This window comes from Crotalus tigris, unplaced genomic scaffold (genome assembly GCF_016545835.1).
Source record: "Crotalus tigris isolate CLP2741 ecotype Arizona unplaced genomic scaffold, ASM1654583v1 scf7180000019935.411523, whole genome shotgun sequence".
In the NCBI taxonomy this organism is placed as follows: Eukaryota; Metazoa; Chordata; class Lepidosauria; order Squamata; family Viperidae; genus Crotalus; species Crotalus tigris.
Genome location: NW_024097779.1, coordinates 153,238 through 179,448, shown reverse-complemented (window position 1 = coordinate 179,448; position 26,211 = coordinate 153,238). Strand labels below are relative to the sequence as shown.

The 26,211-nt window shown below is 39.4% G+C and overlaps 2 protein-coding genes across 18 annotated transcripts in view; one reads left to right on the top strand and one right to left on the bottom strand.

Annotated features, from left to right (window-relative positions):
* The window catches only part of CPT1C (carnitine palmitoyltransferase 1C), a 63,238-nt gene extending 48,042 nt beyond the window's left edge, over nt 1–15,196 (top strand). For 9 of the 13 annotated variants that reach the window (XM_039364930.1, XM_039364929.1, XM_039364931.1 and 6 more), the window contains one exon: nt 1,269–4,242. The gene's annotated coding sequence lies outside the window, so the exon portion shown is untranslated. Of the gene's footprint in view, nt 1–1,268; nt 5,598–13,101; nt 13,279–14,921 lie in introns of those variants that run through there. The other 4 variants (XR_005559334.1, XR_005559335.1, XM_039364923.1 and 1 more) reach the window with 4 other exon arrangements.
* TSKS (testis specific serine kinase substrate) lies at nt 4,389–26,211 on the bottom strand. Of its 5 annotated transcripts, XM_039364952.1 has the most exons (9): nt 25,090–25,293; nt 24,741–24,798; nt 21,056–21,290; nt 15,191–15,289; nt 11,653–11,736; nt 10,170–10,219; nt 9,687–9,845; nt 8,631–8,771; nt 4,389–6,673 (listed from the first exon to the last, which is right to left on the bottom strand). In XM_039364952.1, the coding sequence occupies exons 1-9, from the start codon at nt 25,157–25,159 to the stop codon at nt 6,520–6,522; spliced, it is 1,050 nt and encodes a 349-aa protein (XP_039220886.1). In that variant the 5' UTR covers nt 25,160–25,293; the 3' UTR covers nt 4,389–6,519. The 5 variants fall into 5 exon arrangements, with proteins under 5 accessions (XP_039220886.1, XP_039220882.1, XP_039220883.1 ...); XM_039364948.1 differs by lacking the exon at nt 24,741–24,798 and having other exon boundaries at nt 25,090–26,211; XM_039364949.1 differs by lacking the exon at nt 24,741–24,798 and having other exon boundaries at nt 15,191–15,286; nt 25,090–26,209.

Genomic DNA, 26,211 nt, shown 5'->3' with positions numbered 1-26,211 from the left:
TTTGGGCGGGAGCAGCATTTGGTGCAGACAGCGAGCAAGCACGAGCCGACAGTGGTAAGTTTCAGCGGCCGGCCACGCAGGGGAGAAGGAGGGGTGGCCTGGTGTCTGAAGCTGCTTCGGCTGGCTGCTGGCCTCAGCAGGCCCCAACGAGGCAGCATTCACTCACCGGGTGCCCAGCCATGTGGGGTGGTGGCGATGGCGACGGTGGTGGTGGCAATGGCAATGGCGAAGAAAGGCATGTAGCGGGGGGTGGCCTGCCTGGTGTCTGAATTTGCCTCGACCTCGTCGGGCAATGGCAGTGGCAATGGCGGTGATGGCGATGCGCGGGGGAGGCAGCCTGCCTAGTTTTTGAAGCTGCCTTGGCCTCGAGGGACGATGGCGGCAGCAATGACAAAGAAAGGCAGGGGGGGTGACCTGCCCGGTTTTGAAGCTGCCTCAGTCTCGTGGGGTGATGGTAGCGGCAATGGCAGTGATGACCAAGGTGCGGAGGGGGGGCAGGGCCTGTGCATGGGATAGAGAAGTAACGCGGCGGCGTTAGCATGGTGGTAGACCAATTGCTTCCCTCCCCCTGCCAGACACCTGCCAAAGCCATGAAGGATAAGGTTGCCGGGCCCACTTCTGCCCAGATGTCCTTGCCTCCCCCACGTGTTTTTTTTACTAACCTGCCTTTCAGCTGCATTCCATTTCTCCATTCGCTTCTCAGCCTTCACCATGTGTTTGTGGGACTATCAGTAAAAAATAAAAAGTTTCATCAGACTTTCTAACTTATTACGAGATCTTGCGAGAAGTTAGAAAGTCTGATGGAACTTTTTTTTTTTTTACCGATGGTCCCACAAACACGTGGCAAAGGCTGAGAAGCGAATGGAGAAACGGAATGCAGCTGAAAGGTAGGTTAGTAAAAAAAAACATTTGGGGGAGGCGAGAGCATCTGGACAGGGGTGGGCCCAGCAACTTTTCCCTGCATGGTGGTGGGAGAATGGGGCGTGTGCCCTTCCCATGCCAGGCTAGCCCTGCAGCCACGGGGCAGCCGTGCTAGGCGGCGGTGGGCAGGGCATTGAGTTGGGGGCTGGCAGGCCAACCAAAGCAGCAGGTGGAGCGCCAGAAGCTTAGGGAGGGAGGGTGCTGAAGCGTGCAAGGAAACAAAGGAAGATTTTTTTTGGGGGGGGGGGGAAAGGTCAATCCCAACTTTGCGATCTTTCATGAGAAGTTGGAATTGATTGGTTGACCTTTCCTCCCCCCCCAAAAAAAAACTTCCTTTGTCTTTGCAGGTGGCAGAGGTGGATCACAAAGGAGAAACAGCATGGGTCTGGGAGTCAGGTAAGGAAAGAAAGGCAATTTCTGGGGGGAGCAAGGATTTATTTCTTTACTTGTTCTGAGGCTGCTGCCTGCTCAACCATGTTGCTCTTGCCAATGGCCCGACCACCCACTTCAGCACCCTCTCTTCCGGAGTCTTCAGTGATCCACCTGCTGCTTTGGTGGCTCTGTAAGCCTACAGAGCCACCAAAGCTGTAGCTGAATGGGGAGGTGAGGGGGGGAACCTGCCCTACTTATTCCACAGCCATTTTTGGCCAAGCTGCATTGCAGCAGCATTGGGCACAATATGCAAGGCAGCAAATAGCTGCATCGTGCCGAAATCGGCCATTTGCTGCCTCCTGCCCAATGCCGCTACAATGAAGCTGTAGAACAAGCCAGGCAGCGGTAAGAAACCGGTATACTGGTTCGTTACTTCCGCCCGGCTTGTTCCGCAGCCTCATGGCAGAGGCATTGGGTGCGATGTGTGAGGCGGCAAATGGCCATGGCCAGCAGCAAACAGCCACATTGCACTGAAACTGGCCATTTGCTGCCTCGCACATCACGCCCAATGCCACTGCCATAAGGCCACAGAACAAGCCGGATGGCAGTAAGAAACCTGTATACCTATTCCTTACCTCCGCCCGGCTTGTTCCGCAGCCTTATGGCAGCGGCATTGGATGTGAAGTGTGAGGCGGCAAATGGCACATCGCATCAAAACTGGCCATTTGCAGCCTTGCGCATCACATCCAATGCCGTTGCCATGAGGCCGCGGAACAAGCTGGGCAGAGGTAAGGAACCAATATACCAGATCCCCCCTCCCCTATTCTGCTTGCTGCTGGAGGGCTGGCCCAGTATTCTCAGTGGGCTGCGGAGCCTCAGAATGTGCTGGTCAAGGGGCCAGCAGGCTGTCTCTGCTGATGGACACAGTTGGCTCCCATGCACTCGCTGTATGTGCGGGCCAATGGTGTCAGGCAGCAGCTGCTCAACCCCTGCCTCGCCTTGCCTTGCTCTGCGGCAATGGCACCCCTGCCCCTGCCTTGCCTCAGCCCGCAGGACGAGCCTCCTGCCCATCGTCCCACCCGCCAGAGACCCCCCTGGATCTCCCCCAACTCTACCTAACCCCCACAGGCATCCCTCCCCACAAGCAAGATCAAGGTGGGCCGTGGCGTGCCACGGCCACCCAGTCTGCCATGACAACCACAGCCACGCCCAACCAATGGACCACTCCCACCCAATTCGCCACCCCCCACCCGGCACCCAACGATACATAAGTGGGTTTTGGGTTGCAGTTTGGGCACTCGGTCTCTAAAAGGTTTACTATCACTGTTCTATAATATATGAAATACCACAGATCTCTAGGCAAATAAGAGTTCTTATTCATCCTGCCCACATTTCTTATTTCCTAAAGATCTGATGGGGAAGATTGCTAACCAAGACTTGTTTGTGGATGAAGAATTTTTGCTGGATTAGAACTGAAAAGTTGGAAGATTAGCTCATCATGGTTTCTGCTTCAAGCTCCCACATGGATATTCTGAAGCTGTGCCTCCTCAGCCATCCGCAGTCAGTTTCTCCCTGTGCTCCAGCCATTTCAGTGGTTGGTTGCCTGCTTATTCCATGCTTCACATATGAAGGACTCAGTCCCTGTGGCTGTGATGATTATTGTATCCTTATAAAATGCTTGAGATAGGATGATGGGTAATATTTTTGAGAACTGAGTTCCTCATTCCCACCCTTTAATGCCTAAGGTAATAGGAAATGAAATAAATTCAGTGTAGGGGAAAGGAATCTTAATCTCTCTTAGCATTATAAATATTAATAAAACTCTATATAGAGTGGGAATTCTTGCCAAAAATGTTTGCTTTTGGTTAACTGAAAGGTTGGAAAGTGACAGGGAGCACATCTGAAAACCAAGAGGTTTTGAAGGGAGCCCTCAGCTGCAGAATGCTTAATACTGCCTCTTTTAAATGTCCTTTTATCAGATATTTAGCAAGTAGTTTTGGCTACCATCCTTTTGTATAATTTCTGCAACTGTCATTTGGAATCTTCACTGAAGGCTATTTTTTGTAAATATAACGGCTTAATTATGGAACATACAAGAAAAAATATTAGGAAAAGTATATAGAAAAAATGGGGCACTGCCATACTGCAGTTAGAAAGGTAGATGGTGTTAGGCCCACGTATTCAGACTTACTATTTCATGCAACTTCCAAAAAATAGCTTTTGCACTTCAATCTTCTGAAAACTCAAAGCAAGATGGAGTTTTTTCAGATCTTTAGTGTGTTGAATGCAAATTTTTTTGATTGGGGCAGTGCTTGGCATTTGGATGGCATGTTGCATGGCATACTTGTTTAAGGTGGGTGATCTTACAGTAGTGCTTCTGTTTGTGCATGAGCCTCCAATGCTGTTCCAGATCCTGTTTCCACTGATCAGAGCAATTGGACATTGGAAAAAGGAGAGAAAAGAAAGGCCTACAGAGCTCATTATCCCATTGGGATGTCAAGCCAAGCAAATAATATGTGCAATACTTATAATCATGATGCTGTGGGTCACAAAGCAAACAAGGTCAGCAGTTTGTCCTAAGAGAGCAAAGTACCACAGGGAAAAGCATCCTGCATTCTCCCAGGGCTGCCTCTGCAGGATTCAACTGTCCCCTGATGCCTTGAGTGCACTGGGTCACAAGACACGGTCTAGCTCTAACCTGTGACTGTAGCAAATGATGTAGCAAGCAAAATCATAGAAAAAAGTACTAAAGGATAGATTTGGATATGATGATCTAATTACTCAGTGGTAATGTTTGAAGCTGAGAATCATTGGATCCTGCAGATCTGACAATCCTTACAAGGGCTGGCTAATAAATAGATAGCAAAAACATCAGGTCCCCTCCCACCCCACTATCCCAATAGATATTTTGTAAAAAAAAAAAAAAAAAAGATAAAACCATTTGCCAATGAGAATCCAAAGCAACATGATTGTGCATATGTGTAAAGCCCAGTCCCTGTGTTTCTGGAAATTTGAAGGTTATACTGTGAAATAGACTAAGAGAAGGAAGCTTTCATTTACAATATAATCAACTACAAGAAAATAGGTTTTTTTTTAAAAAAAAAAACACTATAGTACAGTTTAGATCTTAATGCAGGGTTGAGCAACTATTAAGCAGCTGAAAGATGAGAAAGATGCACTTTTAGTTTATATTTTGGATGATTTATGAGCTACCATAGACAGAGAAATGGCAGTGGATATCAAATAGGATGTGAGAACTGAGTTTATTTTTTAAATGACTCACACCTTTTAGCTTCACTCCCTGTCCCCAGAACAGCAGATACAGGGAGACCTCAACTGACAACCATAATTGGGACTGTCCATCACTAAGTGAGGCAGTCATTGAGGTGCACCTGATATTATGATATTTTATGCCTTCACATGATTTCCATTCTCTAGGATACTGCAACTGTCCTAAATACATGCTGATTGCAAAGCACCCAGTTTTGATCACATAACCACAGGGATGCACAATGGTTTGTAAGTGCAAAGATGATAGTAAATCACTTTTTTTAGCACTGTCATAACTGAATGGTAGCTGAATGAACCCAAGTACCTATAACTTACATATTTCTGACATTTGGTAGGTAATTATAGTCAACATCAACAAGTAGGATTCCTAGTACACATTTATCTCTTAGGAAGGGAAATACCTGGAACTACCAATTTGGTATCTTTGCTTTACTGGTGTTAACTTGTGGGCTATCAAGAGACTCATTATAGTTCAGTTTGATTTGCAATAGCTTATGCTCAGCTTTTTACCCAGTAAAACTTTTGCAAGAAAGACTGCTAGCTTAGTTACAAGGCTGCACAAGGATATAAAATGATTAAACAAATAATGCCTGCCCCAGGCAAATGCTGGTGTTCTCTTGACAATTTCAGCTACATGTCACAAAAAGCTGGAAGGGAAAGAAAGAGCAAAACTAAATTTATCTTCGCACACAATTTTATTTAGAAACTCCTTAGTGATTCTTCTTCCTTTTCTTCTACCCTATTGTTTCTCAGGCTCCCACCTTATTTCCCTTTACAGGAATACCTGGGTAGTGACAGATCAATTACAGAGTACTTTTAAAATTAGGACACAAGCTGGAAATTGTCTGTCATATAACTACCAAGAGACTAGGATACTATGTCCGGGGAATAAATAACAATGCAAAAGTGATGGATTTCTATATATGCAAAAGATGTGTTTATAAATAAAATAGAACAAAACTGACACTAAACTTTCAGTGAACTTTACAAGAAGAATAAAAACTTGAAACAGACATAAGCTATTTTGCTTATTAATGAAAAAAAACGACTGTGTTCTGAGCTCACATATCCCAAAACCTGAAGCTTGAACAGGCAATATGTTACATCACCAATACACTATTTTTGTGAATGCCTTTAGATTTATTCAACTGGATATGGAAAGGTGGTTTCCGCTCCCCAAAGTTATTTCACTGTCTTACACCAACCTCAGTGCTATTATCCTTCCTACAAAGTACAAAGAATTGTTTATAGGAAAATAGACGCAAATGCGAAAAAGAGCAACATGGAAGTAGGTAGGAAGATCATTCAATCGGAAGGTAGTGCAAAACTATAGCTGAGCAATTTGTAGCATTCACCTTTGGAAAAGCATATGGAGGCTGCACTCGTCAAAATCAACAGGGCCAGGAGAAAACAAAATTTAATTTACATTTATCATTACAATTAATATCACTGATTGTTCCCTGTCAATGTAATGACTTTCACTTTTACTCACATTAAATCTACATTCAGCCCTAACAGAATTGCTCAGGAAAGCACATACAGGATTTTCAGAGGCTGCATTTAACTCTTGGACTATGGACTGAATTCCCTGTATGAGCCAAGGTGAGAGGAAGAAAAGCTTAGTGACAAAGCAATAGTGCTTTGCCCACTGAAGATCACGGGTTCATCTTCCAATCTCTCAAACTATTTTTAGTAGTGTTTAGACAAACTTCTGCAAGAGGTTTTGGTGAACTGATGTCAGAATAGAATGGGAACAAGATTCAGGATGCGGCAGCTTTGCAGATGGTAGATCCATAGCCAAGGTGAATCTGCCTCCAGACTTCCCAGTACAAGGCCATCTCAATCTGGCCTGCATCCACTTAGGGTCAGAAAAATGCTCCAGAAAGGTTGCACTCTGGAAACATTTTATTGGGGGCTGGAGGGTCTGGGGTTAGTCTACTCTGTGCCTCGCTGTGCCATCGTCTTCTGCAAACGCTGGCAGCTAGGGCATATGCCTTCTGATTGGGCCCGCTGCTTCAGCTCCTCCAAAACGGGTGCCATCGCATGCTCAAACATCTTTCGCAGCACCTCTGTATTCACAATGCTGTAGCTGTAGGTGGGAAGCAGGAGGTGAAAAAAAAGGAAAAGGAATGTCATTTACACAGTCAGTAAATGTAGAAAATATGCTTGGTTAAAGTCTTGAAAGAGAGAGAAACAGCCCAGGTACAGCGTCAAGGAAACTCCCTCCATGCAATGTCAGAAGAGTGCAATTTACTGCACTGAAAATAACATAAGATATCTCAGGAAGTGAGCTTATTTAACATAAAGACAACAAAAAAGCACTGTCAAACTTAATATTGCTTTAGACAATTTCTCCTTTTTCCAGAACTGGCAAAGGGGGTGGGGGTGTCAAAATATCATTAGAAGAAGGAGAGGAGGTAGGCAATAGATATGAAATATCTAAGTTGGGAAGAGAGTTTTAAAAAGCAGCCATTTTAAAACCCAGCTCTTCTTCTAAACATGCATGCCAATAACATGAGTTTTAGCAACTTGAGCGTTTTTAAAATAAATGAAAACAGATGTTCTCAGGAAACTAAAGCCAATGCCAGATACTGGATTTTGTAGAAAACTGCATTTTTCAGCAGCAGCCAATTAACTGCTCATATGAGGTCAATTTACTTGTTTTTGTAATATTGAATCGTCTCTTCTGTGAACTGGAAAACTGCAATTACCTGCTGGTCTATGAAAGAAAATCTATGACATCAAGTCAGTATTTCTAGATGACGTACTGTTCATGGACTGCTTGAGCAAAAATTTTGGATAGTCCTTGATAAAAAAAACCTTAAGAGTTTGTAGCTGTTCTGATACATCATGGCCACCCAATAAGAAAGCATCTCTCAACCTTGGTGACTTTAAGCTGTGTGGATTTCAACTCATGCTAGGCTTGAGAATCAGGAATTGGCTCAGGATTCTGAAATCCACACACCTTAAAGGTACCAAAATTTAGCTTTTTCCCCCAAATACAGGGTGGGAGATTTTGTGCCATTGGACTGTTTGTGGATTAGTTTTGGTTAGATGAAGTTACTTTAAGAATATATTTCATCCTATTTTAATGTTGGAGGTTTATTACATATTGTTTTCTATTGATGTATGCTGCCCTGATTCATGTGTCAATTGGGAAGCTAAGAAATTGATTTAATCAGTCAACCATGCTAAGCCATAATATGTTATGTTTGGTTTTATCTTAGCTTTTGAGGTTATGCCAAATCCCACATGCCAAAAACAATCCAGAATGTACTGTATATTTTTTTTTGAGTCAAAAAAAGCCAAATAACATGAGAATTGGAGTTTGAGTCCCAGGGGTAAAAGATATTTCTACTTTTTAATAATTTCTTCTGTCAGCAACAATCTCTCTGACACATCCCTTTTTGGATAAGAAAGTCGTTGGAAGACCTCCTGCAGTCTACCAGCAGGCTGGGGATTCAAGCAGCAATCCAGGCCCAACTATGATTTATGGTTTAATGTGCGAATGTAGCTAATATAGGGAGTCTTCACTTAATAACTGCATCACTCGCATTTGGAGCTCTTTGCTCTAACTTTTTCAAGTTTTTTTTTTTTTTTTTTTTTTTTTTTTTTTTTTTTTTTTTTTTTGCTGATTTCTAATGTTTGTATCTGGTTACTAGCAAAAAACCTATTGAGTAAAATGGGTTCACCTAAGGACTATGGTTTCGCTTAATTAACACTGCATTTCCTTGAGGACCTCTGCAAAAAAAGATAAAATTGGGTGCAGTCACACAATAATCAATTTAACAACCACCATGACTTGTAACCATAATTCCAGATTAAGTTATGGTCATAAATTGAAGACTATTTGTAATGCTTTGTTTAATAAATTGTGATTAAGCAAAACATTTCTTACAGGCTTTATATCACTGATCTGTGTGAAATTGGGGAAATCAAACCTAACTTTTCCCTAATCTCCACATCCTTCCTTAGTCTAGCTTTCTGATTCTCGCTATCAGGTTGGCCAGTATTCTTCAATTCTGACCCAGAGTTTAACTAGGTACCTGGAACATCTAGCACAATTAGAAGGAGGCCGGTCAGACGCTTCCATATTCTTCAATGTTGCAAGATGTCGGGATATGTCTTCCAGGAGCCCATCCAGGTCTGTCCGAAGCTGAGTGAGAGACACTGAAGTCCGTTTTGCCCTACCAGAGAAGAAAGCAGCTGTAAGTAAAAGGGCAAACTTCCACAATTTCCAAATTCATAGCCCTGTAAAGGCTCAGAGAGATGTAAATTTGCCTGCCACAATCCCTGGAGCAGGTGTTGAGATTGGAACAACCTCATTTTACAGCCCTTTCACATCAAAAGTTGGCAAAAGAATAGTGACTTCCTGGTTTGGGACATTTGTGTTTCAGGAGATACTGCAGACTCTGTCCTGATACATTTTATTCTCTCTTCCTCTTCATTACAATGAGATGTGGAGTGCTCAATATGGAATTTCATCTACAATTATAGAGCTTTATTAAAAATACATTATAAGACCCACCCTCTTTTATTCTGAATCTGATTTTGCACCACCTGGTATTTTTTAAGCAAAGAGAAGAATTGGGTAGAATTATGTCTAATTAATGTGGAAGAAAACCTACTGAAGAAAAAAGGCCAAGAGACCATAGGCAGATTCATGAAGCTTGCTCTTGGAAGACTCAAACGGTAGAAAACTTCACTTTTTTAAAAATATATATATATATATAATGATCAGGATTTCTTGATTCCAAGTCAACAAAGCTATAACAAGTAATATACTAATCTTCTCTACAGGATTAGAGCTACAAATAATTATAACTCTTAATACAAAGTGATGATCATGGAAGTCGTAGTCAACTTTTCTAAAACCAAATCTTTAGGAGGAAAAAGTTCTATAATTAGGTAGGGTGCAAACCCCCAACTAGGAATATTAGCAAAAGTTATCTAATTGGATCTCTCGCATTTTAGGTCTAGGGTACAGTAAATAATGGATTGTACTTGACTTCATCTCTGAAATCTGGTCTTTTCTTTGCTGGGAAAAAGAGGGCTCTTTGGAGGAAAGAAAGGGAAGCCTGTTTGCTCAGGAGAGCACATACGTGGTAGAGACTTCATCCAGTTCCTCCCGCAGCATCTTGAGCTCCTGGCCTTGTTCCACCTGTGTCCTTTCCCGCTGGGGAAGAACCCCCTCCAAGCGTACCCCCAGCTGGGCCAGCAGCCGCAATGCTTCCTTCTGGGCCAGCTCCAGCATGCATTTCCTAAAGTGAGGAGTGATGAAAGAGACCAGGTTGATTAGTTGGTGCCTCTAGCAAAACCAAGGCTTTTCCACTCCCACTTCACAGGACCTGATCTCTCCCAGCAGAGGAAAGCAAGCCAAGGTGCAAGCCGTGCTTGGCTTTTCATCTGTGCCCTCCTCGTCCCCAAGATTTCGCAATTGCCCAGCTTCCAGCACACCTCATAGGCTGTTGATGACTGAACAGCATTACTCTCTTCATAGATGGCTGAATTTGCCTAGTAAGTCCAAAAGTTCTTTGGAGACCCCACTTGCCACCCCTGTTCCAACCACTGCTATGAGTTCTTACCAACGAAAGTCTTCTACTTGAACTTGTTGCTGCAAGTTACGTAGTTTCTCCTAAACAAAGTGGGGGAAGTGACAGGGAAACAATAACATTAATTTGGCACTGAGTATAATTATTACAATGCTCATAGTTCCCAATCAGTCTAGCTGGGTTAGCTAGAAACTTTAGTTGCTGTAATCCAAAAGGTTTGGAGGAAAAAACAGTGCCTCCATAGAAGAAAGCAGTTTGGTGTGGTTTTCTTTGGGAGTGATTCCATCCTTTTCAATTTAATAAGATGGTGAATAAAAGGGGCAAGCAGCTGAATCAGTGGCAGCATTTAAAAAAGAATTATCCTATACCAGAAACCTAGCAAGAAGGACAATATTGAATTTCCATATTGTTCTATCATCATTGCACCTTTCATCTACAGAGAGTAGCAACTTGGCTAATTCTGAAACATGCAGTGAGTCAAACCTGTAGTACTCAGCCCATCGGGAAGTCTTATGGCAATAAATAATGATACAATTTATTAAATTTCTACTCCAGCTTTTATTCACTCAAAGTAGCAAATTTAGCACTAATCCTGATTTCTGGCAACAGCACCCCTGAGAAATAGTCTGGGCTGAGAGAGGGAGGAACTGACAAAATGAGCTTCTACAGGTGACAATGGGGTAGCATTAGTGCGTCTTTCTTTTCAATGCCAATCCAAAGCTTAAGCATTATGCAATGCTAGTGAGACTGAGAATTTAAAAATAAAATTCCAGAAAATATGACAACAAAACACTTTCATATTGTTCCAAAAACATTACGCCACAAGGAATCATGATTGAAGGTGCTTATTTTTGTCACACACAGCTCTTCCTTCCAAGTTTTCTCCAAAACAATTATATTGTGCTGTAGGCCAGCCTGATATTGTCAGGCTGGCCTACAACATAAGATAATTGTGTTTGGAAAACCTGGAGAAAGAACTTTGTGTGACAAAAATAAGCTAGCAATCTTATAATTGCCAGCAGAATTGAACTGCAATCTCTCCTTAATCCCTATGCGATAGTAGCTGTCTTTTGCTAAAAGGTCCATATTTTTGGGGGGGGGGTTTAATATCTGAAAAGAATCTCTTGACAAAGATGGTAAGAGAAAAATTTAAAAGAAACAGATGGAGAGGCAAAAATGGACATTTTGTGATAAGTGACAGAGAGCTGGTCAGATGACCAACCCAGCTCAATACTCTGATTTTGAAAAGCTCCATAGAAAATTGCTTTTGTTTCCGTTTTTCTTCCAAAAGATCTAGAAACCTGAATTGCAACCTCTGTTTATGCTAGAGGAAACTAGTCTTGGTTCCTTAAGTGCAATCACAGATCACAAATTCTGTTTATAATTTTACTTTTGTACAACTGTTCTCCATCAATCTAATAGCTCTGTAGCAGCTGTTACCTTTCCACATGCTGTGAATTACTTGTACTGTTGATACCACCCCATATTTCTGCAAGTCTTAAATCTTCTCTCTCACCTCCAGGAGGGCTGAATTTTCTTCCAGCACACTGGTCTTAATTTCAGCATCCTCCACAGATTTTGTCACCTTTCGACAGCTTTCCTATAAGAAATTTTAGGGAATAGGAAAAAACTTAAAAGGCCAAGCAAGCAAACAAATGGAATGAACTAATATGGATTTGCAATAAGCATTGTGTTTCTTTTCTTTAGAAGTGGAAGCTGGAAGGAAGCTGAAAAATATCTTCTTCTTTTTTAAAAAAAACTTGATATGCTAAAGCTAATTTTAACTGGGTAGAATGAAGATGTGGTTTGCCATTGCCTAATTCCTAAGGCTGAGAGAGAGTGACTGGCTCAAGTCACCCAGCTCGTTTTATGCACAGATTAGAATTCATTATCCTGGTTTCTAGCCTGATGCCTTAACAACTATACCAACTGGCTTTCATCCTTGATCTACATGCCTCATCTGTTACTTCTCTAGCAGATTCAAAACAATCAACAAGGCTCTTCTTTTCCCTCCTTTATAGAGTTCAGCCAGATAAAAACTGAGTCAAGATGGCCGAGTGCCCTTCCATATCCATAGGGGCTGTTTTGATACAGAAACATCTCAGTTGCATGCTGCTGCGCTGTCTTTGGCATGGATCAGATGGAGCAAATGAAAATTGTTAGCTTTCTTTTCCAATCCGCTTAGAAAAGCTCTGCCCCATTCATCTAGCATCTTCATAGCATTATCCAGCATCACTAAGTTACATAGACCCTATGTTCATTTCTGTTATTTGAGCTGGTTGGATGATTGTAGATAATGCTCCACCTCATTTCCAACAACTACATGCACTGTCACACTATTTGGGCAGAGACATGCATATAAAATCCCAAACCACCAAGCCTAAGTGATAGCAGAATCACTAAAAACTAAAACGAGAATTGTACATAATCTGACTGAAGCACACTGGTTTATAGGCATAATTGTATAAGAATGCCATGGACAAACATCTCATTTTGGAGACACTGTGTTATGTTCAAAGTTCAATGACACATCCCTGGAGTCATACTTCTATTAAGCACAGGGACCCCTAAGTTCTTGCTTATGAGAATTGCTTTTCAATTCTCATTTTAGTTTTTAGTTATCAAAACAGAGTAAACAGAATTATACCACTGAGCCATAAGTCTCATCCCTTCCATGGATGTCCTGATGCACAAACAAAAGAGCTGTGGCTAATGCTATGCCAGTAGCATGTTGCTTTTCCAAGAGCCTCAACAAGCTAAATTTCTGGTAATATTTGCTCCCATTTTGGCTGGATAAGCTAGCAGCTATCTTGTATAAGAACAACCTGTAACAAATTCTGACAGCAGTCCACACTGTGGGTTATTCAATAAATGAAGGTCAGACAAACATGGTTTATTACAAAGCATGAACCTAGTTTTGTTATAACTAGGGAATTAATAAGCGGTATCATTTTTATGTTTACAGAGAGGCAGGAGAGGGGCCATTTGATCTTCCTCACAGATATAAAAATATTTGGGGCCACCGTTCAGATAAATAAACCTCAAGAAGTGAGAAGGAATTGGAAACCCACATCTCCTCAAGTATGTCAGACTTGATAGCATGTAGCTATCAGCCTTCTTCAAAACTCTCAACAACTGACTGGTAAGAATTATCTGTCCCATCTTTGCTACCTAATACTTGAAAAAGAGAAAATGATAAAAAGAAAGAAAAGGTGTGGCAGAAAATAGTTGGCTCTTGTGGTCCTATCAGTTCCTTGCTTCATGCCAAGCTACCACATGGAAGGCATTATAATAATAACAATAATAATGTTGGAAGGGACCTTGGAGGTCATCTAATCCAACCCCTGCTTAGGCAGGAAACCCTATACCATTTCAAACAAATGGCTGTCCAATCTCTTCTTAAAAACTTCCAGTGTTGGAGCATTCACAGCTTCTGGAGGCAGGTTGTTCCACTGATTAATTGTTCTAACTATTCTTCATCTTGACAAAATTCACTACTGAATTATTTTGGCTCTCAAAGCCTCACTTTCCTTGGCCAAGCAAGAAAAGAGCCTTGCTTCTCCTAGGAGGTAATTCAATCTCTTTTCTTTCACATAAAAATCAATATAGCTCCTGCTGACAATCGACAGTATAAAAGGAAAATTGATTTTTCTAAACAGGAACCAGTATATTGAATTTCAAAAATGGGACAGCACAATTACTTCATTCTAGAAAACGTTGAGAAAAGAGGCAAACTGATGCTAACCAAACAAGCAGAGGCTCATGTATTTTGTATGCAATAATACTGGATCTTTTCAAACAATTCTGTTATATCTCTGCCTAAACCTGGAATTAACTCCAGGGATCTGGGAGTCCTGGTGTACAATTGCTTAAATATGAGCCAATTGTGTGCAGCATCTGCCAAAAGAGCCAATGCAATCCTAGACTGCATTAACAGAGGGATAGAATCAAGATCACATGAAGAGTCAGTACCACTTTATATGGCCTTGGTAAGACTGCACTTGGAATACTGCATCCAGTTTTGATCACCACAATATAAAAAAGATGTTGAGATTCTGGAAAAAGTACAGAGAAGAGCAACAAAGATGATTAGGGGGCTGGAGACTAAAACATATGAAGAACAGTTATAGGAATTGGGCATCTCTAATCTAGTGAAAAAAAGGATTATGGGAGACGTGATAGCAGTGTTCCAATATTTGAGGGATTGTCACAAAAAGGATTTTTCCAAAGCACCAGAAGGCAAGACAAGAAGCAATGGATGGAAACTAATCAAGGAGAACCTAGAACTAAGGAGAAAATTCATGACACTAAGAACAATAAACTACTGGAACAGCTTGCCTTAAGCTTGCCTTGTGAGTGCTCCATCACTGGAGCATTTTAAGAAGAGACTGGACAGCCATTTGTCTGAAAATTGTATAGAGTCTCGTGCTTGAGCATGAGCTGGACTAGAAGATCTTCAAGGTTCCTTCCAACTTTGTTATTTTGTTATTCTGTACTTCTGCCTAATCTTAACTACTAGTGCTATAAGGAAATTCAAAATGTTAATTTTATGGATAATATGCATAGTCTACTTTTAAATGTTTTCCCTCATTCCAATCCTACCTTTCCCCCACCAACACTTCGTTCTGCTTTTTTTTTTTGTATGATTTTCTCTGGTTAAGGGTTATATCAATTTAAGTGGTTATGTCAATTAAGTGGTTCAATTGCCTAATTATGAATTTATTTTCTTAAAGATCAACATATTTACTCTTGCTTTTTAATTTTTAACTATTTTTTTGCCAACAGTATTGTTTAAAAAAAATTAAACAATAGCAATAAAGCCAATCAAAATGAAGGCAAAGTCAGATCTGATTTTACAACAAGATGGACAGAATTCAGCCTCTCCTCTCTCAAACTGGCCCAGTGAAACACTCTTTCACTGGCAGTCTTCAAAAAAAGACAAATTCATTCTATATTCCTGGCAATAAAAGCAGAAACAGACATGGTCAATGTGGAAACCTAACTCTTCAGCTATGTAGTCTGTACAAAAACAAAACAAAAAAAACCCTACAGACCTGCAGATTCTGAAGATGGTGGTTGACCTTAGATGTCCTCTCCTTGAGACTGGTAATGGAGTCCTTGGCTCGCAAAAGGCCACTGTTGCTGACTTCCTGCTGGGAGAGAGTATAAGAAGGGACCAGATGAAGCAAAACATAATCCATTTACTCCTGACTTCTTCACACTTCCCAATCATTTATTTCAGGCTCAATGTCAGCTGAAAGGTCTTCTTAGGGACCTAAGAATTCATTACTGAAAGTGACAGAAGAAATTAGTGACATCTTTGAGTGGCTCAGGAGGCCATAAAGTAGAAACTTGCTTGTTGCTGTTGAGGGTCATGAAAAGTGAACAAAGAAATATTTGGAACAATATAAAAGGCCATATCTAAGTATAGAAAGCAAATGAGGAATGGAGAATGATACAAATAGATCACTGTAGAAGGAGGATCACAAGAGAGTAAAATCTTCTAGAAAAGCTAATCTCGTGGGCTATGTTTGAAGAGATTTATGTGGGCAAATTCTTTCCTAGTCCACTGCCTAAACAACCAAGTGATATGAAGATTTTTTTAAGGAATATTTTTCTTGAAACAAATAATGGCAAAAATGCTCCTTGCTATTAAAAGAACTTGATTCTCTTTAATTTTTCCTCCTGCAATATCAATAGATACGGAAAAGAATGAATTAGAAATAAACTCAGAATTTTATTTTTAAATTATGTGTTTTAGATTTTTTTTACTCCAAATGATTCTACCACGGGAAATACATTGTTTAATTTTGACTGCCACCCCATTTTTGAACCACATTTAAAATTTATTTTACAGCTTTAGAGAAGTTTTGTTTTACCACAAGAAAGCACATTTTTTGGATTACAAATTCATAAAAGAAGATTTAAATATTTAACTTTTAAAAAATACTTTGCAAAAAAGCTTGACAAGAGATGAAAAGTTTGACAAGGGATGAACTAAGAAAGTCTAAAACAGATAATGAGGAGAATTTTTAAAAGATTAATTTTTCTACAAAAGTGCATCATAAAATTGTAATTGATGTAAGCAACTGTCTCAGACCTGTGGGGAAATGCTTTCTTTTAAAAGACTTAATTGGTGGAATTTGCAAAGTAGGTTGACTGCCTATTTTTAATCATGGAAAATAGAAGTGGTGCATTCAGTAATCATAATACCAAATTACAACACTAAAAACTAAACATAAATAGTTATTCTGATATCTTAGAAATTTTGTCAAGGAGAATATAAAATAAAATCAGGAGAAAAGCTGGCAATAAAAGGATATATATGTTAATGGTTTTCTTATGTACAACTGTTACAAAAATTTAAAGCAGATAAAGATCTTTTGGTTTTGAACATAATAAGACTGAATTTGAAAAGAACTGTGCACAAATGCTGAATATGCTATTGCTAAAATGTATATCAACAACCTAAGATATGCAGATGATACCACTCTAGTGGCAGAAAGTGAAGAGGAACTAAAGAGCCTCTTGATCTGGGTGAAGGAGAATGCAAAGGTTGGCTTGAAACTCAACATTAAGAAAACCAAGATCATAGCATCTGGCCCTCTCAATTCCTGGCAAATAGATGGGGAAGAAATGGAAGAAATCTTCCTGGCTCAAGATCACCGCAGATGGGGACTGCAGCCAAGAAATTAAAAGACGCTTGCTCCTGGGGAGGAAAGCTATAGCAAATCTAAGACAGCATACTAAAAAGCAGAGACATCACCCTGCCAACAAAAGTACGTATAGTCAAGGCCATGGTTTTCCCAGTTGCAATGTATGGCTGTGAAAGTTGGACCATAAGAAAGGCTGAGTGCCAAAGAATTGAGGCCTTTGAACTATGGTGCTGCAGAAGACTCCTGCAAGTTCCCTGGACTGCAAGATGATCAAACCGGTCAGTCCTAAAGGAGATCAACCCCGACTGCTCTTTAGAAGGCCAGATCCTGAAGTTGAAACTCAAATACTTTGGCCACCTAATGAGAAGAAAGGACTCACTGGAGAAGGGCCTAATGCTGGGAAAGATTGAGGGCAATAGAAGAATGGGACGACAGAGAATGAGGTGGCTGGATGGAGTCACTGAAGCAGTAGGCGTGAGCTTAAATGGACTCCAGTAGATGGCAGAGGACAGGAAGGCCTGGAGGAATGTTGTCCATGGGATCGCGATGGGTCAGACACAACTTCGCAACTAACAACAACAACATATACTATTGAGATTTGAAACATAAGACAACAGGAAAGAAGATATGATAAAATGGATTAAAAACTTTGGTTATAATACACGAATGGAATGATGAGAAAAATTATTGAAAGAGCTGAAATTTGCCTTGTGTTATAGTCCTACATAGAATCATTTTATAAAATAATGGATCATGGTACATGTCACCAAAAGTACTATCTAGAATGTACAAAGATATTTCAAATTTATCGTGTAAATCAACATAAATTTGTAACCCAATAAGGGATATTTTATCATTGATGGTGAAAATGATGGAACTTGCAAAGATAACCAAACTTAACTAGAGATAAGACATTGTCTAATTTTAATGCTGGCTAGAGTCCCCTTATTGACATTTTGTGAGAAATAGAAAAAAAATGAAATAGTCTATGGATTTGATTAGGAAAAAATAGATTAGAGGGAAAAAATGTAAGCAATGATATAATCATGGAGTAAGAGATTAATCTACATTTATACTTCTTTATAATTCTTTCCTCTATTTTTTATTTTCTGCATTTTCTACATTCATTTTTTATTTCTCTTATTGTTCCTGTCTTCATTCCTAATATTAACTGTTGTTAGTTTTTAATCTTTCTTTTTAAATGATGTAGTAAAGTTATGTTCAAAAATAAAAAATGAAATACATTATTTAATCACTACTAAATACACTCATTAAAATATATTTTATGCATTGATATTAAGTGCAAAAGACAATAACACTGATGTGGAAATCTAAATCATTCTCTGATTTAGAAACGCTGTTCTTGCATTCTAGTCTTTTTACTGATAATTAACCAGGCAAGAAAAAAAACTTGTTCAAGAAAAATAGAACAAGGAGGTAAGGTTAAATGGGAGGAGTGGAGATTCAATTCCCTCTCTCCATGAGCATCTCTTCCTTTAAATATATAGCAAAAATACCTCTTTGGAGAGGAGAATATAATACCTCTGAAACAGCAGATATAGACAACATTAGAAGGTTACGAAGATATAGTATTACAGATCAATCTCACTATTAAACAAGAACTATAAACTTTTTGCTGCAGTTCTGGCAGGAAGATTAAAGAAGGTTGTAAGGCATATATTCATGAAGATCAATCTGGCTTTCTGCCAAAAAGACAGTTAAAGGACAATGTGAGGACTGTTTTGACATTATTGAATTTACAATATCATAATGAGAAACAGGCAGCTTCAATATTTTTAGATGCAGAGAAGGCCTTTAAAAATTTAAATTTGGCTTTTATGTTTGAAGTTTTGGAAGATACGGACTTTGGGGAGAATTTTATTCAAGGGGTTAAACAGTTTATATGTCACAGTAAGCAAAAAATTGTTATTAACGCTGATCTAACCAATTCATGTGAAATTTTGGTGTTGGAAGTTTTGAATAAAGATTAGGCAAGATGAGAAAATAGCAGGTATAAGTATCAAGAAGACAGTTTATAACTTGAGGGCATTTGCTGATGATTTGGTTATATTCTTGCAAGATCCCCAATAATATAGAATATTTGATAAGGTAATTAAATAAGTTTGGGGTTTTAGTGGGGTTTAAAATAAACAGAAAACAACAATGCTTATTAAGAATATCATCTTACAGAGCTGTGATATATTGACTAAAGTCTGGTTTTAGGGTTCAGAAAAAGGTGAAATATTTGGAGGTCATAAACACAAATGCAAAACTGTTTCAGAATAAATGGAATGATATCAAAAAGAACTTATTAAGATGGAATAAACTGCATTTATCACTATTGGCTAGAATTTCTATAATTAACTTTACCAATGCTTGCAACTGATACTCCATTTAAACAATGGCAGATGGATATTTCTAAGTTTATATGGCAAGGGAAAAAACTAAGAATCAGATATAAACTACTGCAAGATGCTAAGGAAAGAGAGGGGTTAGGTTTACTAGATTTGGAATTGTATTTCAATGCTTGTTGTTTGGTCTGGCTAAATGAGTGGGTGAATTTCTAGAATATGAGACTACTCGATCTAGTAGGTCATGAATTAAGATTTGGAGGGCACAGTTATTTATGGTATGACAAGGTTAAAATAAATATTGATTTTAATAACACTTTGTTAGACATACCATTCTAAGAGTTTGGAGAAAATATAAAACAAGGTATTCTATGAAGGTGCCTCTTTGGATGTCCCCCCAGCAAGCTTTTTTCAGAAAAGAAATAGTGGCAAAGCCCAACTGGTGGACTTATGGTTAAATAATATCTTTTAATTTTGGTGATCCTATCCTCATGTCTAAGGAGGAGTTAGAATCAGAAGGACGTGTCTGCCATTTGGTTTACATATTTACATTTGAAAGAAAGATTTAAATTAGACAAAAAGAGTTATAGGTTTGATTTTGTTAAAAATGAATTGGAAATCCTACTGTGTGGTAGTGATGAACATATTATTGCTAAGATCTATAATTGTTTTTGAATTTGGAAAATGAATATGTGAAGCATTGAATGATTCAGTGGACAAGGAACTTTGGATCTACTGTAATGCTTGAACAATGAAAGAATATGTGGATGAAAGGTTTAACATTTATACTAAATCATAATTTAAAAGACATTTTTTATAAGATGGCGTATCATTGGTATTTAAGATATCAGATAAGTTGTCAAGACTGTGTAAAAGTATTTCAAATGAATGTTAGAAATGCAAATGTAAAGAAGAGACTTTTTATCATTTATGGTGGACATGTGATAGAGCAAAAAAAAATATTAGAGTAGGATTCATATCCTAATTCAGAAGAATCTTAAAGTGAATACAAAAGTAAAACCAGAACTTTTCTTTTGGGTTTAATGGAAAAAGACTTGGAAAAAAATTGGAACTTTGATGTTATATAATATGTTAAGATTACTATATGCACAAAAATGGAAGGCCATTTCGATTCCCACAATGGACGAATGGCTGTAAAAGTTGATGGAGTGAGAGATGGCTAAATTGACTGCTTTGACTAAAAAAAAAAAAACCACACAACTACTTTTGTTTCTACTTGGAAACTGTTTGTGGACTTTGTGCTTGATGTGAAAAAAAAACTAAACTTTGATTTTGAGTTTTACCGATTAGGTAGATTTGTTGTTATAGAAACGGCTAGTTTATAAAGTAAAAAGTTGAGGTTTGATGTTATTATCTTATTTAACAGCACCAAAGGGAATCGGAAGTCAATGCCTTTTCTTTCTTTTTCCCTTGTTTTCCTTTTTCCCTCCCCTATTTTTCCCATTGTTTGCTTTTATATTTTTATATTTTATATTATAAATTTAAAAAATTAGAAGTTCCAACAGGATTCATCCTTTCCAATCACCAAGGAAATGTGGGAGACTTGGAAGCAACATCTTCAAAGTGGAATATGAAAAGATAAACAGGCCTAAAACGCATCAAGCATACAAACTTTTTTGGGGGGAAAACTTGAAGAAGGAGAATCTGTAAATCTATTATAGCACTAAAGAGTCAAGAATCTTATGGCATCTTAAAAATATGTAATTGTATCATGGCATCAGGTAACTAGTGAGCTAATCAATGTATTGTTGAAAGTGCCATAGGACAGTTTTTTATGGCAGTGGCATAAATGTTTTCTTCTTGTCTATTATTAGAACAATACTAACTCAGGGCAAATTAATTATCTAGGAAAGCAGCAACAGGTATGTGGGATTGTGGTTCATTTCCTCACTTGCTGGCTAGAACTTTCATCTTCATCTTCTGACCATGCTGGCTTGATAGGAAATAGAGGATCCCGTCTTTCGCCTCCTGCTCCCCCTGGTAGACCTCCATCATCTGTGGATTCATTCTCCGTGGTGGAATCATCACGTTCCCCATCAGTTAGATTCAGGAGAGAAACATTAGTGCAAGCAGAAGAACGCTTCAAATTCAGATTGGGACTTTCACTGGTAAAATGGGGCTCAACTCTGGTTTGGGAAAAAGGGCATACATTATGCTTAGATCCAGCTGTTGACTACTTTCTTACTTACATAATATACTGCAGAGCGATTGCAGATAGCAATCTATAGCATATAGCAATCTATAGCAAAGAGTCTTTTGATGCTTCACAAAGCTCGATACCTAAGCTTTTGAAAACTAAGAGCAACCCTTGGCTGGTATCAGTTTTATTAACTTCTACTAAGCTTTCTAAACTCCTTTTATGAGAAAATAAATATCAATATATGAAGATATGAAAACAATATGAAATCCTAGCTCACCTCTCCCAAATATGATGTTTGTATGTATGTGTTGGTCTTCAACATCCTCAGTTTAAGGGATTCCTATATTGAAATCCTGGAATATTCTTCTGGAAATTTTGAGAATTGAAATCCAACACATTGATAGGGTATCTAATCTTATTTATTCCATCACTTACAGCCTGCCAAGTCAACACTCTTTGGGTGACTTACATGAGGTCATATTTATTTATCCAATAAGTTCAAACAAAATGGGGGAGGGGCAGACTGATCCAAAAAGATAGGGTAACTATCAAAAAAGCTCTCATCCCCATCATTTTTTGAAATCCAAAGAAGCTCCTCCGAAATAGGATGCACTGTACCTATTTGAAGAAGATGGTTCATAAAGCAAATAAAGGCTTCATAGATCAAAATCAGCATTTTATACAAGAAAATTCATTGTTAACCAAGGAAGAACCACAGCCCAATGTTATCCTATTGAAACAGATTGTGCTCCCAGCCAATGAGTACCAACTACAGTTTTAGGACATCTTCAAAGGCAGCCCAACTCAGAACATATTGGAACAATCAATGTTATAAGGATAACAGGGACTATTGCCAAGGTCTCCCATTCAACAAGAAATATAAAGGAAACACTAAACAACATTGTGCAAAGTCTTTTCTGGTAAAAGATTCCACCTGCTAATCAAATAGCAAGATCTCCATTTTCACACTAGCTTCATCAAAGAATGTGATCCTCTCTAAAGCCAATACAGGACCACAAAAGAAGCTCAGTTGTTTCTGAACAAGCAGTAACATCCTCTTGCTTTGATTCAATTTTACCTTGTTTCATTCCGTTCCATTCAATCCCTCACCTTTCATACACTGGAAGAAATGCATCTCCTGCTCAGTTCAAGGCTTGGTATCAGGAAGATATTATTGAACTCCAATCCAAGAAATGACCTTTCCCAGTGGTTTCATTTAAATATTAAATAGGATAGGGGAGAGAATGAAGTCCTGGGACACTGCACATAAAAATGCCCAAAGATTTCATTTCTTCTTTTGACATTACCAACTAGAATCACTCACTTATGAATCAGTGAATACTGCAGATTAGTGCTACCAATCCATCCACTCACACAGAGACCCATCTCACAGATAGTACAAAAGAGATCTAAATGGTTTCTCACAATGCCTGGCCAGAATTGTCAGCAATAACCGCTGTTGTAGTACCTGCTTAGATCAGATGAAGATTCATTATCCACTTAGCCCAGTGTTGGACTACAAACATTCATTATTTTTGGCCAGCTTTATGCAGACTACAAGTTCTGGGAGTTATAGTCCAACAAAGCTGGGATCTGATGAACTGAAGGAGAAAAGGGTGTTTTGTTTTGTAATCTCTTCCCAGCGGCCTTTCCAGATGCCTGGAACTGAATCTAAAACCATCTATAAGCAAAGCAGAAATGCCACCCTGCATCCCCTTTCCTGCTATATGTAGTGCACTGAATTTCACTTCTACCCTTCCTCCCCTCCCCCGGTCATTTACCCATGGAAAGAGACAGCTTTCTTTTTTTTGGGAAAGCCCTTGATGCTAGTAGTCTTTCCAAGCTGATCCTTGTTGCTCTGGGCTCGACTCTCAATGCTTGTCGGTGTGTCTCCAGCCTCATTTATTTCTTTGGATTGCCAGATAGTCTTCACCACAATGTTGGCCATTATAGGTTGGGGTTCGATATCTGGTATGAGCACAGATTTTCTTGCCTGTACCACACCAGGAAATATCTACTATCTATAAGCCAACTGGCTCTCCAGGCAGGGTAAGGATCTTCCAGCTGCTCTCATGACCTCACAATGGTTGCCACGGGGCCGCCAATCATATAACCCCACTCTTCCATCCACAATTTGCACCATCAACATTCTATGGCTTCGATGGAAAGAAAACTAATCCAAAGATGTAATGCTGACACTGAAGGAATTGCATTGATTGAGTTGAACAAATACCGTACAATTAACTGCTCTTTTATACCTTGTACAGGAAGGCAATGTCTAGATTCAACTGCTACACTAGGCTATAATTTGTAAATTTTCTATGAATCACAGTTAAGTAATCAGCCAGACTTACATACCACCCAGAGTGACGTTCACACTGCACAATGGAACTAAACCAAATATACATTATGGGTTAGCTATATGTAGGCTCAAATATTATATAAAATTTCAAATCAATGTATTTAAATGAAATTGTCTTTTTTATGCTTTACAAATAATCTGTCTATATGACTTTTGTGCTGTTTGCTGCTTCCTATCTCTTCCACAAGCTTCAAGGATATAACATCTATACAAATCTACAAAGATAAAGTATTCACTTGCTGTATTTTCCATATCTATCTAATTTCCCAATCTTCTGTCCATAAACTCATATGTAATCTCAAAGGGAATTTGAGAAATAAACTTTAAGATCATACATGATCTCATTACTTACAGTTGGAATACAATAAAAATTATAATATCCTCCTCCTTATCTTTATTTCCCCCCCCCCTTTTTTTGCATCCAGCTGGTGTCAGCATTTGTCAGTAAAGAATCATGAACTTAAAAGTCACAGCAGAGATTCTAGGTTGGGCTAAAAATGAAATCACACTATCAAAAGGTATTAGCCAAAACATTCTCTGAAATACCTAGCTATTTATTATGAGCTGTGGTGGCACAGTGATTAGAATGCAGTACTGCATGCTACTTCTGCTGACTGCCAGCTGCTGCCAGTTCAATTCTCACTGGCTGAAGGTTGACTCAGTCTTCCATTTTTCTGAGGTTGGTAAAAGAGAATCCAGATTGTTTGGGACAATATGCTGACTCTGTAAACCGCTTAGAGAGGGCTGTGAAGCACTGTGAAGCAGTATATAAGTCTACATGCTATTGCTATTGTTAAGCAAAACACATAACTCACAAACTATCCAAAACATTTAGATGATTGCTTTGGCAATGGGCTGGTTCAAATACAATGCTAAACCAAAGGCTAATATTGTCTATAGTGAATCAAAGGAAACATTCATAAGTTTGTCTTTCTTTTTGATCAACATGAGGTGTCAACTAACTACAACAGTTGAATTGATGCTTAACTATTGTTTACTGAGTCAACCACAACTGAATTGATACACATTCCACAATATATTTGGACCTGATTTTATCAAGTTGTTCTTACTTACCTATTGACAGGATTGTTGTGCTGGATATAATATGAGAAAACAGCTCCATACATGTCAACTTGAATTCCCAAAGAAAAGTCAGGATATGAATGCAATAACTATATTAATTAGTTAGTTTCCAATAAGACTAAACCATACACTAATATATTGGTTTTATCTGAGTAAATAAAAATCTGTCTATACCTTAACATAAATGCAAGCCATTATGTATTAAACAAAGCTTTAAACTTTCCCATCAGAATTATGCAAAATCAGACTGCTTCACTTTTTGAAGCTGTATTCAAGCAATATAGGGAGATGAATATATTTAAATAAATGAGCAAAACGCCAAAAATTTCCCTCAACTGACCTCCACCCTCCAACACGCCAAGGAAAGGCATGCAAAGGGTAACTCGAAATGGGAGCCGTTTTGTGCCCATCAGCAGCGTCGGAGTTTTCTTTGCCGGTCCGTGACTGTTTTATTGCATGCACGGGAAGGCACCGTCTCAGGAGATGCGGGACTGAGCTGAGCCGGGTAAACAGCAGCGGCAGCAAACCTGGCCACAAAGATGGGGGAGAAGAAAAAATGGGAGGGAATGGAAACATCCGGATGCCAGGAATTCAGGAAAGGTTGATGAGTCCAAATATTAAGGGGAGGGATGTTGGAGGTTGCAAGTGTGAACCCCCTTCTAGTTTTGCAAAAGAGACCTTGGGAAAGGAGGTGGAAAGTGGGGGAAGAGAAAGAATAAGCTGGATTTGGAGAATGAGGTGATGCAGTGAGAGGGGAGGAGGCCAGTTGACCGATTCGGTGTGCGGGCATCATCTATGCCCTTGAGATACATTTTGCAATTATTCATGCCAGTATGCTATATCGTCCCATATCTAAAGGCCTTAAAAGCACCCAATATAGCCCCAAAGTAACCCGAAAAACTAAAGTTGATCGCCCAACCGGCAACGTTGACTAGAAGAGAGAACCACTACCCCCCACACGCCCTTGATCGTTGTGCCTTCTACTCTCAAAGCCAATTGGCTGGAATTTGATGACGGCCCCCGTCGCTCTTTCCCAGGAAAGGCAGCTCGGTTTCCAAGCCTCTTCTCCACAGCCTTTCTTTTGCCGCCGTTCCACCGTCAGCCTTTTCAGCCAATGAGCCACGGAAGGGCTTGGAGGACGTGGATTTCTTGCCCAATAACAGCTTTCAAGAACCGTCCCCCGCCCAGCACCGACCGGAGGTTCAGCTTGCCGATTTCGCAAGAAGCATCACTCAGGTCGAGGAGGAAATGGGCGGGGCGGCCTTTGAATGACATTTCTTAAAATCTATCAAGATATTCAAACCGAAGGGGCACAGGGGGAGGCAGGCTTAGGCGGGCTTCTTGTGAACCTATCCCCAATGGAAAATGCAGAGCTGTAGAGGGGACTTATTTGACATTAAGATTCACCAGATCCAATAGGGAGAAGAGCAGGCGGGATTTAAACCTATTTACCAGAAGAAGG